Here is a 14,013-nt window from a genome sequence, read left to right on the forward strand (position 1 = left end):
TTTCTGCCTCTACCACCCTTTCAGGCAGTGAGTTCCAGACCCCTGCAATACTCTGGGTAAACATTTCTTTCCTCATCTCCCTCTAGTCCTTCTACCAATCTTTGTTTCTGCGTCACTGGCCTCTCTGTTGAAGTAAATAGATCATAGAATCAGAGAATCTTACAGTGCGGAAGGAGGCCATTCGGCCCATCAAGTCTGCACTGGCCACAATCCCACCCAGGCCCCATCCCCATGCACTTACCCAACTAGTTCCCGACACTAAGGAGCAATTTAGTGTGGCCAATCCAACTAACCTGCACATCTTTGGACTGTGGACGGAAACCGGAGAACCCGGAGGAAACTCACGCAAACAAGGGGAGGGCGTGCAAACTCCACACAGACAGTGACCTGAGCCAGGAATCGAACCCAAGTCTTGGCACTGTGAGGCAGAAGTGCGAACCATTGTGCCACCGTTCTGCGCATCGTTTCCATCCACTCGACCAGGCCCTTCACATTTTATACATCAAAATCAAATGTCCTCTCAGCCTCCTCTGTTCCAAGGAGAACAACCTCAGCCTGCCCAGTCTTTCATCATAGCTGTGTTTTTCCAGTCTGGCAATATCTATTCATTACCTAATTCACAGATTAGATACAATCTATGTACCTCTTTTACTGGCAGTATTATGTAGTCAGTGATTTACTGTATTTTTTTCCTCTGCAAAGTAAATATTTCCAAGTTTTATTTCCTTCTGTGTAATAATCCTTGGTTGAGTGAGTGGATAGGTCACCCTGACAAGAACCTCTGCTAATGTGACGACTGGAAGGTCTCTAAAAGTTCACTTTTCCTTCGGTTCTCTCCCTCTTCCTGTGCAGAGTCTTCTCACCTTTGCTTGGTGACACTTTAGGCTGGCAGCAGATACACTGAATCCCAGACGGACACCCTCATATATTCTGTCCATGTAATCAAAACACGGATTGTGTAGTAATTTAGCCAAATGCCAATTTCCCATCACCAACCCTGTTTATTGGGCATCAAAGGAGAAGCCTCTGCTCGCTCAATAAGGCAGCTCGTACTGAACGCAGTCCATTGTAGATCTATTGATGATTCCTCGTGGCTTTCATGGTCATCATGACATGCCCCCTCCTTTAAGTCCATGTCTCTCCCAGCACCTCCACTGAGAGGATATCATTTTCTGTGTTTGACACTTGGACAGATGTCCATTAATGGAGGGCTGGGTCAGGCGGTGTAAACCGAACGGAAGACCTTCTTCAGAGGGAACGTCGCAGGGTTACCAAAGCAGGTTCCTCCTCAGGTTCCGCTTCAACCATGAGGCCCACTTCTTTAGCCTCCATTATAAAGTCTGTACCTTCATTATCCAGAGCGGCCAACGCGGAGTCAGCTTCAAGCTGAGGCCTGATACTGGCAGTGACTATCTCCATAGCTGATGATGGGTGTGGCTTGGGCAAGGATTCCCTGGCCCGGGTAAGGATTCCCTGGCCCTGAGATGGTCAAAGTCTTTCTTTAGGGTTGTACTCTGAACTTTGACCTTGTAAGATACTGGTCCTGTTTTTTTCCATGATGATCGCAGGGACTCATCTGGGTCCATCCCTGAAGTTGCTTACATGAAACAGATCATCCGTTTCAAACGTTCTTTGTCTTTGCAGAATTGAGGTTTCTTTTCTGGTTTTCCTGCTAGGATTCCACCCTCCCCACCAAGTTTGGGAATAATAAGATCAATCTGGTACAAAGCCATCTTCCCAGCAACAGCTCTGCTGGAGCAAACCTGTGGTGAGCGGTGTGGTCCCATAATTGAATATAAATCATGCCAGTTTAGTCTTCATGGATGCCGCTGGTTGTTTCTTCATAACATTTTTGTAAGTTTGAACCACCCATTCTGTCAGTCTATTTGGCGACAAGTGAGAAGATGCAGTCCAGACATGTCGGATGCCATTGGAGAGCACGAAATTTTGGAAATCACCGCTGGTAAAGGCCGTTCCGTTATCGGAAACCAGACTCCTGGTATTCTGTGTATGCTGAAGCTTTGCCACAATTTCTCAATTGTGGTCTGAGTAGTGGTGGAGCTCACATGGTGCACCTCCAACCACTTGGATTGTGCTTCCACCATGATTAAAAATATAGAACCAGTAAAGCGACCTGCAAAGTCCACATATCCACATACCTGTAGCCTGCGAACCACTCCCATGGCTGTAGGGAGGCTGAGGATGAGAGTTTCTGATTTTCTTAGCACAGGTCACATTGCTTTACCAAGTCTCTGATGTCAGAATCAAGACTGGGCCACCAAACATATCTCCTGGCCAGCATCTTCATTTTTGATACTCCTATTGTGATACTCGCTATTATGTAGTGCATTAATATTGGACATCATCCTGGAAGCAGAACAAGTACTCGGCACCCGCAAAGAATGATCCCATCCTCAACACTAAGTTCAGAATTCTTAATGAGATAGGGTTTCATTTCTTTGGAGGGTCATCCTTGGAATCCCCCATGCCTAATGTTGGATAAATTTGGGTGTTTTTGGGCCCAGGCTTTAAACTGCCTTGCTGACACCAAAAAGTTCAGGGACATCACAACCCCTTGCAATCCTGGTAAAGGACCAGGCTTGTGGGTAACAGGAGGCGATTCAATGCATTAACATTAGCTATATGGGCCCTGGGGCAGTGTTCCAGAAGATATTCGTGGGCCGCCAATAACAAGGACCAGTGCTCTATCTAACCACAGTCAATGGGGGGAATAGATTTGTCCTCTTTGAAGAGGCCCAGTCAGGGTAATGGTTGGTAACTATAAAAAACAATAAAAGATATATTGCTGCAACTTCTTCACACCAAATATGACCACCAACCATTCCTTCTCAATTGGAGAATATCTGCATCTGAAAGGGCCCTGGACGCATACAGTGATGGGTTTCTCCTTCCCAGCGATGCGACACCCCTTATGGGGAAGCATCACAGGTTAAAATAGGGTTTCTTAGGGTTGAAATGATCCAGTAAGTTGGATGACAATAACTGACCTTTGACCTCAGAAAACACCTTTGCCTGCGGATCTTCCAAGACCATCTCTGGTATTTTTGTAGTAGGGCATACAAGTGGAGCAGCGTGGATAACATTTCCATGATAATTGACTAACCCAGGAAGGATTTTAGTTCCGCGGTATCTCTTGGGCTCGGTGCCTTCTAGATAGCCTTTACTTTATCCTCTGCTGGATGTAATCCCCTTGCCATCTACTTGTCAGCCTAAATAGGTTTCTTTGGCTGTCTGGAAAATACATTTCTCCCTCTTCAACTGAACTCCTGACCTGAAAAATCATTGCAGGACTTCTTCTATCTTGATAAGGTGTTTCTGTTCTAAAGCCCCCGTGACCAATACATCATCGAAGTATACTGCTACCTTGGGTAGTCCTTGAAAGATGTTCTCCATAAGTGTTTGGAAGATGGCACATGCCGACAAGACCCCGAATGGCAAATGGGTATACTTGTAGAGTCCCTTATGTGTGTTGATCGTCACATATTTCCGGGAGGACTCGTCCAATTTGTTACAAGAGTCGATTTTTCTGAGGAACATGCAGCAGATACTAAGAATGCAGGCTAACAACTGATTTTAGCTAGAAATGTGTTACTTTGTAGAGTTAATGGATCTTTTGTTTATTTAGCTTCCCCTGAGATTTTAGACTAGGTATGCAGAGTCATATGAGTTTTTGATTAGGTTGATTGACAGGAGCAGATCCATCTGATTAATGGGAGGAGCTCAGCTTGCAGGAAAGCCCAGTTTCATTTTCATTTTAAAATGTAAATAGTTGCTGGCTGCGCTGCCAGAAGAAAGCAGTGTCTCTCGGTCTCTCTCTCTCTCCAGTGGCTTTCTGAAAGCTCCAAGCCTGTTAACCTAAGTCAAAGCAAGTATGCCTGTGTTTTGCTAACTAATTTTAAAGAGGAGTTTAAGTCTATAAGAGAAATATTGCTTGATTGAAACTCATGGTGATAGCTTAGCAGTTAAGAATTGTGTCTTGTCATCTTTAAGTATTATTCAACTGTTAAGCTAATTCATTTGTTGCAGTTAAACTTTGTTGTTAAATAAAGTTTGTTTTAATACTAGCTTCCCAGTTTGTCAGTAGAATTGTGCCTGGAGTGAAACATCTTGTCCTCATATTAATGTCAAAATAGAAAATTGTTGGGGTCTAGGCTGATTTCAGAATATACCTTGGGGTTTCTGATCAGTACCCTAACAGTTTTACATTTCTCTTCAAAAACCTTGATAAATTTTACAGATCATGAGTTCTACATCAAATAGTAACCATACCGCTTGTCACATGATCTGCTCAATGTGCCTTACTTAAGTGCCGCATAATCATGAGCCAAATTTATTTCTGAGCATCTTTTTCTACCATTCTTTGCAGAATCCAATATCCTTTTCCTTAATTGTTGTGTTTATTGTGATCAAAAGTGCTTAACTGCTAACTTGATCCAGACTAAAGGATCAAATCACAGGCACAGCATGCTAAAGATGTTCATGCTATCTTATGGTAGGACATGTATGATGGGATTGATTTAAGACAGAGGAGATCTTCCAGTCCTGGATACATTGACTCTCCTACGTACAGTCGACAGGGGATGTCTCCCACAATGCCTCGATCGCCTCAACATTATCACAGACCAGGTAATGATTGTTCCTCCACAGAAGGTTTATCTAGTAAATAGCTTTTTGAATGTTGCAATCTGCAATAACCTAATTTTTAAAAGAAATAAAACTCAATAAAAGAAACTGTTCTGTATTAACTGTCACTTGATTGAACTGTACACTGTATTGCCACTTGACTGAGCAGTGGGAGACTTGACACCTATCCAAGTACCTACACATGTAGTAGTAGCTTTGAAACATCTCATAAGGCATGAAATGAAAAGCACTTAATTTCAGCCTTTTGAGAAAGACATACTTGAAATATGTAGAACAGAACAGCAAGATTTAACTCTGCTTAATGTTTTGATGATTATGTATCTGGAAAGACAACTAATATTTGTGGTGCCTGAATTTATATTCAGCTGAGTGAATAAATTGGTTATGTTTAAATATGTGACATTGTACTGTATATTATAAAAAGGCACTCAAAGATGAATAGCACAACCAATACAAAAATTTTTCCATAAGAAATAAATTATGTTTTCTTCCAACTGGAAGAAAATGTCTGGAGTGAAAAAATATTCAAAGGAAGAGCAATTAACTTCATTGTCATTTCAAAACCTCTAGGTTTTCCATTCCCTTGTTTGCAAGCAAGAAATTAAAACATTAACAGTCAGGCATGTTGATGTCATCAATGTTTCTCTTTCATGCTAGATTCAGTGTGCTTGTGCAGTAGACAATAGCATTTAGACGCTGACACAACTGGAAACAGTTGTTAGGTTCAAGCAATCATTTAAAATGGGTATGGAGCTAACATTAGGGTTTAATGTCACCTCCACCTACAGTTCTGCATGCTAAGCCATGACTAAACATAGGGAAAAGTAACTATTAGCTGAACTGGGCACTTAAATATTCTAACAAGTGACCAAAGAGCATTTGCAGAAACAGTTTATTTCCTTCAAGGCAGGAAATTCCCAACTAAATATAAACTTATTTGAATGGACATTGGGATGACCCCAGTGGCCCTACAAGGATATGGAGAATAGCTGTTGCATACATACCAGGAAGGTCTCAAGGTCAGTACAGAGTCTGTGGCCGGGATTCTCAAGTGCCAAATATGTGTAAAAACTGGAATAACTCCTGCTGTTTTTTTTTTAGCGGGATTTTCAAAATGAATCTCCAACACTCTGAGCACTGCAGACTGCACTAGCAAGATTCACGTTGAAAATCCAGGGGTGGGGCCTCTCCCCGCCCGAGAAGCCAGAAGCATAGTCCTGCGTAGGCCACTGCACCTGCGCTGATCTGTCAGAGCGGAGATCGGTGCATGCGCAGTAGCCCCGCACTGCCAGCCTCCTGATCGCTGGCCAGCCCTGCAACCCCCCATCACTGACCTTCCAAGCCGCCCCCCCAGCCCCTAATTGGTGGAGGGAAAATTAGACTCTAGCATTGATGCCTGAAGGGGGGAGATGACAAGCTGAAGAATGATTCCATGCCATTCAATGTACCCCTTGTTTCCCCCTCTCTAAATATGGCCAAGACTCTTTTGCATATGTACATACATGTGAACATGTGAATTAGGAGCAGGAGTAGGTCATTATCCCCCTCAAATCTGCTTCATAGTATTCATTTCATTAAATTTAAATTATACTCAAAGTTTAACCTATCACAACTTTAAGCCACCTTTTCCAGTGGAAATTACTATGGTCAGATTCATGGGGCCCTGTGTGCATGAGCTGGCCCCCAGTCTACCGGTGGGATTCTCCCAAAAGAAGTGTTGAATTTGAGTAAAAACTGGAGTAAATCCTGCTGGACTTTTCAGCGGGACTTTCAAAATGAATCTCCTACACTCTGTGCATCACAGAGAGCTTTAGCACGAATCACGCTAAAAATCAGTGGGTGGGACCTATTCCCACCCAGGATGCCAGCAGCATAGCGCTGAGTGGGCCATTGTGCATGCGTGGATCTGTCAGCATCGAGATTGGCACCTGCGCAGTAGCCCCGCACTGTTGGCCTCCTGATCACTGGCCTCCCAGACATGTCCGGGTCAGCCCCGACTCCCCAGCGCCCCCCCCGCCCCCCCCACCCAACCACGACCCCACTCCCCACTGGGCAGTGCCAAGGTGCCCCCTGAGCATTGTCACTTTGCCTCCTGGACAGTGCCAGGGAGCCAGGCTGGCACTGCCAAGCTGGCAATGCCTGGGGGCACCCCCCCCCCCCCTACCCTTGACCCTCTTGGTGGCCTCCATGGCCTCCCTTCACTCCAGTGCGGTCCGGCCACCAACTTCCTACTAATGGGGAGCTGTTGTAAACCCTGCTGGAGTGAAACACTCCTGGCTGGGGGTGAGAGGCTTGCAGACCCGGAGACTTCAGTCCCAGGCCCACTAATGAGATTAAAATGGTCAATTTATTCAGCTCCGCACCGATTTCTGGCATAGAACTGACCACACCGAAAATCTGGTGGCCGGAGACGCGTGAAGGCCGTGGTGCCCAGTGGGAAGCCCGCCACACAGCCTCCGCTTATGTCTCCCAGCCCACTGCACTGCTACATTTCTAAATCTGACTTACAACTCAGCTGTCCTTTAAAAGTTTGTCTATAATCCTACATGCAACATAAGGCAGCCAGATTTAATAGGGAAAAGCACCAGGCTTATCAATGCATCTCTCCTGGAAGCCAACTTCAACAAGGTCCAGCATGAAAACAGCTTTAGTCATATAGCACATGCTTAACATGACCCTTTCCCAATTCATCACCATATTCAGTTAGAATACCAGATATAGTTGTAGAATAACGAAATGCAACAAGTCAAAACGCAAGGACAGATTTTTCTCAAAATACAGAACACTAGAATTGTGCTTTCAATTATCTTCATTTGCCAAGACACCTCTTTTGTATCACGTTCTATTTCACAAATGAGGTTAAAAAAATACAAATGTAGGTTGATGCAAAAAATATAGAATTACATCGAGTGTATGGCACAAGGTCTACCCATTTGGCCTAACTAGTGTATACCAGTATTTATGTTTCACATAAGCCTCCTCCCACCCCTTTTCATCTAATCCCATCTGCATATTCTGCTAATCCTCTCCCCCACTTATCTCGCTTTCCTTAAATGCTTTAATATCATTTGCCTCAATCACTTATGTGTTCCACATTTTTAACATTTTTTGGAGAAAGAATTTTCTCCTGCATTCCCTACTGGATTTGTTAGTGAGTTTCTTACATTTAATATCCGTGGTTTTGGAGCCGCCCGCAAATGGAAGCATTTTCTTCTCATCTGCCCTATTAAACACTTTAATTATCTTGAAGATCTCTATTTTTGTAGGAAAAGAGTTCCGCCTCTCCTGATATGCATTTCCTCTCAGTTTTGGTATCATATTTGCAAATCTTTTTTGCAGTCCACATCCTTTTTATAATATGGAGATCAGAACTATGCACAGTACTCAAAGTATGGTCCAACCAAGATTTACCAAAACTTCTCTCCTTTTTAATTCTGTCCCTCTAGAATTGAACCTCAGTGCTTGATTTGTGTTTTTTTTTTAATGGCCTTATTCATCTCCATCACTACTTAAATTGATTTGTGTGTCTGTGTTTCTACGTGTCGTGATTTTATTTTAATGATACAAACACTGGTAAAGTCCCTGATTATTGCATTGTGGCACCCCCCCCCCCCCCCCCCCCCGCCCAAATCCACATTACAATTACCTAATTCCTTCACTGTAACATCTTATTCACAGTTTATCCATGCTTAGTTTACCAGGTACTCGCATACATTTTCTATCCTGGCTCAAAGTGAAAACGCCTTAAGATTTTCAAGTACAAACATGCCATGACTTACTAACCAGTGAAGGGAGCTTTCCAGGGTAATTTAGATATTGAGATAATTTGAAGTTCTGCTTGATTAATGTTGGTGATTTGTATCTCTACAGAACTTAACCTCAGGTAATTAGACAGGTGGTGAAAAGTCCCTATATTGTTTGCCTTCCGATATTCATCATATTCAGCTGCACACAGCTATTTTTGACATAACCAATCATAAACACAAGAACACGCCAGTACTCTGTAACTTTAATAACAGCAATTTTTAAGGTATTGTAGGTTGGAAATAGAGTATTGCAGTGATTTATCTATTTGCGATTATCAGGTTTAGGAACAATATAAAACTGGAATCTTGGAGATATTGGTAATCTCTCCTTCTTGAATCCACATTTTATTAATAATCTATAGCAATCGGATGGACGCAGAAGTAGTCTAGAGATAGTCTTAACCCTGGTTTATCTTTAACCTAAGTAATGGAGAAGGAATGTGTTGTTACAGTATTTATCAACAGCCATTAACATTCTAAAATCTTGCATTTTCTAGCGTGCGAGCATTTTCTTTTCAGGCCTTTTATGTGGCATTATTCATAGAATCATAGAAACCCTACAGTACAGAAAGAGGCCATTCGGCCCATCGAGTCTGCACCGACCACAATCCCACCCAGGCCCTATCCCCATATCCACCCACTAATCCCTCTAACCTACACATCTCAGGATACTAAGAGCAATTTTAGCATGGCCAATCAACCTGACCCGCACATCTTTGGACTTCCTTTCACAAAACTACCTGTCAAGTTCTAGGGTTCTGCAATGGTAACAATGGTAACACATCATCACTTTCATTGTAACAAGGGGCGGGATTTTCCAGCCACGCTCGCCCCAAAGCCGAAAAATCCTGCCCGAGGTCAATGGACCTTTGCATGGCCCGTGTCCCGCCTGCTACAATTCCCATGGTGGGTGGGACAGGACAATTCCGCACAAGAGCTTTGTTGCTGCTATCTTATCTCTTGGCTAACCTTCAAATTGTCCTGTTTTTATAGATGATTTTCACGGGTAGACACCTCTGTCCATGCTACACTGACCCATTGCAATCTTTTAAAGAGCTGTTTATTCAAGTATCTATAACTGATTTCAGTGAAAATAATGGTGGGTCACTCATGCTTAAGCAGCACTGGTGTGATTTATAACTGCAATCAACCATTTAGTTTAATGTGGTGAATTAAATTTATTGAGCTTAGTTCGAGAGGGGTATAAAAAAAGTCACACATTAATTTATTTTTATCTTCAGATCTGAGTGGTTCTATTATGTGTTTACCAGAGAAGGTACTTTTTTTATAGACTCTGATCTACCTGAACTTTTTTGAAGGCAGTTTATTTATGTTCAAGTTCTTACTGTTGTTCTTAATGTGTGTGTCAGGTAAGTAATGGAATTCTCATAATTCTTCTTAATATCTCATCACAATGGTACTTCAGTACTTATTGACACGTTCTACAGAGGCAAAGCAATATATTCACATGGGTACGTTGAAAATCATAGAAATCATAGAATTCATTGAAACCCTACAGTGCAGAAGGAGGCCATTCGGTCCATCAAGTCTGCACTGACAACAATCCCACCTGGGCCTTATCCCCGTAACCCCACGTATTTACTCCACTAATCCCTCTAACCTAGGCATCCGGGGACACTAAGAGGTAATTTAGCATAGCCGATGCACCTAACCCACACATCTTTGGACTGTGGGAGGAAACCGGAGCACCCAGAGGAAACCCACGCAGACACGGGGAGAATGTGCAAACTCCACACAGACAGTGACCCAAGGCCGGAATCAAACCCGGGTCCCTGGCGCTGTGAGGCAGCAGTGCCACCGTGCTGCCCCTTACAGACTGAGTTTTATAGGTCACCTGTGAGTGAGAAAACAGGTGGTTGGAGCTGTAAAGTAGGGTGCAATGCCATTGCCAGTCAACTGCCTTCCTCCCTCTGTGATTTTACAGGTGGCAGGGGAGGCTTTATTTGGAAGCCCTGATCAAATTGAGGCTCTTAAGTGGCCAATTGAAACTCAATTAATACCTTATCCAGCCGTTGCTCCAATCTAACGGGCAGCAGGAGAGTCCTGCCTCCAACATGTAGACTGGCAGGTTTAACCCTGTGGGCTGCTGTCAGTGAAAGGGGAAATGTATCCTTCCCAGACTCCCCTGTGCAAATTGGACCTCTCGCCCTTCCCCCCCCCACCATGTCAATACGCATCCTCACAGCTCCTCATCAGGGCCTGCCAGGCTGGCTCCAGCAAGATCCAGAACTCACCTGCGGCTTCATGGTATCCATGGTTCCCCTTCCCCCTCTGGGCCTCCTGCAATACCAGCAGTGGCCACCAATCATGGTATGGCTCAGAGCGGCTGTCGCCCAATTCCCCCTGGGCATTCGTAGAAATCCTGCCTCATTCTAATTGAAGGGCCATCACCTGAAAAGTTAATGTGTAATTAATGTGTTGTGAGTCTGCCAGGTAGAGGCGTATTTGCTCTCATCACTTAGCCTGGGCTGCAGGGAGCCTGCCATCAGCACATAATCCAGCCCCATCCTTCTAAAGCCCACTGTTTTAATCTATGATCCATTAAGCTTTGATTTCACAAATCTCATGAAAACCACAACACCTCAGATCACAGTATCAATTGATTCATTTATTGTAATTGCAAAATTATTTTCAATCGTTTCCTTTGGAACACCCGCTATTTTACTGACGCGCTAGTTTATAACATTAATATGCTATAACTGCCAGTGCAATATAATGAAACCAGAACTTATGACACTAGTATACCACACCCTCCAACATAGTGTGCTGAAGTATTAGCTTATGACACTGGGGGGGACCCCCGCAGTGCTGCCCCTCCAAACGCCCCTACAGCCCAATCGCGGTCCCCACAGCAATTCCCAGGCCAGCCCTGACCCCCTCCGCCCCCCACCTCCCCACCCACCGTCCCAGAGTGCCCCAATGCACAGCCCATCCTCCCCCCAGCAGTGGTGATCCTCCATCCCCCCCTCACCCCAGCAGACACCAACCCCCTCCCCGCTGACCCCGCCCTGGGAGGCAGGCCCACCCTGGGAGATCACATTCCCAGCCCTCCCCAATCGCTGCCCGCCCTCCCCAATCGCTGCCCTCCCTCCAGCCTAGACTGATCCCCATGCAGAGTGGCAGCAAGACCCCTCCCATCCCCAACAATTGCCCCTAGGCCCTGCCAACAATAGGTCCCGCCCCTTGTCACTGCCCGATACCCAGTTGGCAGTGCCAAGATGCCCCTGGCATGGGCATTTTGCACCTTGGGCAGTGCCAGGGGGCACAGACTGGCACTGCCCAGGTGTCCATGCCCAGGGGGCACCACCCCCGCCGCCCGACCCCCTGGCTAGTTCCCTGAACGTGGGGAGCTAGTCTGAATCCCGCTGGAATGAAGTACTCCTGACAGAGTGGGAGATTCGATCGGGACCTAAAAGTTCCCAATAATGAACTGATAAGCATATTTTTTAAAATTCAAATGACTTACCTGCCTTCCCGCTGGTTTCCAGTGTGGTCTGACCGGCGACTGTTCGCTAGCTCTGGGAGATGTGCGTGCGTTCCCGGTGCATGCGCAAATCCCGGTACAAGGCCGGTGAAGCACATCTCCCACCTCGACCCGCCAGAAAAATTGCGGGTCACGATGGGAGAATCGCGGCCTGGTTTTCTTCTGATTCTACCCCAGTCAGTGGGGCTCTGGGAATCATACAAAAGAATCCCTACAGTGCAGAATGGGGTCACTCTGCCCATCGAGCCCGCACCAACAACAATCCCACCCAGACCCTATCCCCAGATCCCACAGACTTACCCTGCTAGTCCCCCAACACCAAGGGGCAATTTAGCATGGCCAATCCACCTAACCTGCACATCTTTGGAGTGTGGTCGGAAACCAGAGCACCCAGAGGAAACCTACACAGACAGGAGAGAACGTGCAAACTCCACACAGACAGTCACCCAAGGCCGGAATTGAACCCGAGTCCCTAGCGCTGTGAGGCAGCAGTGCTAACTACTGTGCCAGAAGAGAAGCTTCTGTCTGGTTAGAACAGCCCTTAGTAGGTCTGTGACATCCTCTGTGGTTAAATAGCCTGCTCACCCTCACTGGCAATGCATGCATCTCAATAATGTCCAATGGGAGAGGTATTGGGATGTAGGTGCCATCCATCAAACTGTAGGTAAAAAGTATCAGGACTTGGAAATGTGCAGAACATTGCAGCAGAAAACAAAATAAAATCTAATATCTGCCAAAGGCAGTTTCATACTTCTTGTGATTTCATTTTCCTGACCTCTTCAATTTGAGGCCATCACTTTTCATTTCTCTGCTGGTCAAACTCCAGTCACATTGCAGACCGGAGATAAGAAACAAGGTGCATTATATTTATTGAGTCCAGATCTGCTGCTGTATATACTGATGATGTGGAGATGCCGGAGTTGGACCCGGCGTTGGATCAAATTCCCTGTGTTTACCCCTGTATATACTGAACAGGGTGAGTCAGTTTCCCATGAAATTTTAAAGTAACTATAAAAAATCTTTTTTACAGATAGCAAATCTTTTTTGGACAATTTAGGAATATTTAAATAAATTTCACCTATGAAGAAATTGCTGAACATTTAGATCGTTTTCAGGAATTAGATGTGAAATTTGAAAAGATTAAACATTACTGAGTCATTAAATAGTTGACCTCATCCTAAAAAAAAACAAAATTGCAGCAAAATATTAAATATTTCAATTAGTTGGTTTGTCACCCCAGAAGTAATGTTACTAAATGAATATATTTCTTATTTTTAAAAATTATATTAAATATGAAAAGCATTTAATTTGTATTTGACATTTATCATTATTGGAGTTACATTTGTTGAACTGAGAGTAAAAGGCATACATAGTTATAAATAAATTATTACATGACAACTCTAATGTCCTTCTCTTCAAATATGAACCAAAAAATTGTGAAATGCCAGATTTCTTCGCCGGAAACCTCTGACCTCATCCTTGACTGGGATTCGCCGGTTCCGCTGCAGTGAATGGAACTTTGGCTGAGCGCCCATTTCTCCATTCACGCTGACAGAGGGACAGACACGGGCGAGATCAGAGAATCCTGCCCACAGTGTCAAATATTGCAATGCAGATTAGATCACTGTCATTTCTGTTTGACAGAAAATTGCATTTGATGTGACGAGGTGTAAAAGGCAATTGGAAAATGCATTCTCACTTTCTGAAGGCATATTGTGGGAGCAAGAATTTATATAAATGAAATCCTTCAATTTTAGTTTTGGTGCTTCACATAGCAAGGTGCAAACAATGTGGCCAGGAGTTTCATTTGCTATATTTTCTGGCAAGGAAGTCACAAAGTGGCATCTATTTACACTAAAACCTGCTGGTGTAGGGCGGGCTGGGGAGTGAGATGGTGGGTGTGGTGGAGTGGGAGTCAGGAGACTTAATCTCCCCCCAATGATTTGAATCCAAAATGTTCTGGAATTAACCAACACGTCTCAGAATCCTGTGATAGATTTCCTGATCTTTTGACATCAAATTAATGTTATCAAACAC

General features: G+C 44.4%; 1 protein-coding gene across 1 annotated transcript in view; it reads left to right on the top strand.

Annotated features, from left to right (window-relative positions):
- Positions 1 to 14,013, top strand: part of ablim3 (actin binding LIM protein family, member 3) — a 276,638-nt gene that overhangs the window by 227,014 nt on the left and 35,611 nt on the right. The window contains exon 12 of the mRNA XM_078231125.1: positions 4,518 to 4,647. Coding sequence (XP_078087251.1) covers positions 4,518 to 4,647 — 130 coding nt within the window. The remainder of the gene's footprint in view (positions 1 to 4,517; positions 4,648 to 14,013) is intronic.

This window comes from Mustelus asterias, chromosome 16 (genome assembly GCF_964213995.1).
Source record: "Mustelus asterias chromosome 16, sMusAst1.hap1.1, whole genome shotgun sequence".
Lineage (NCBI taxonomy): Eukaryota > Metazoa > Chordata > Chondrichthyes > Carcharhiniformes > Triakidae > Mustelus > Mustelus asterias.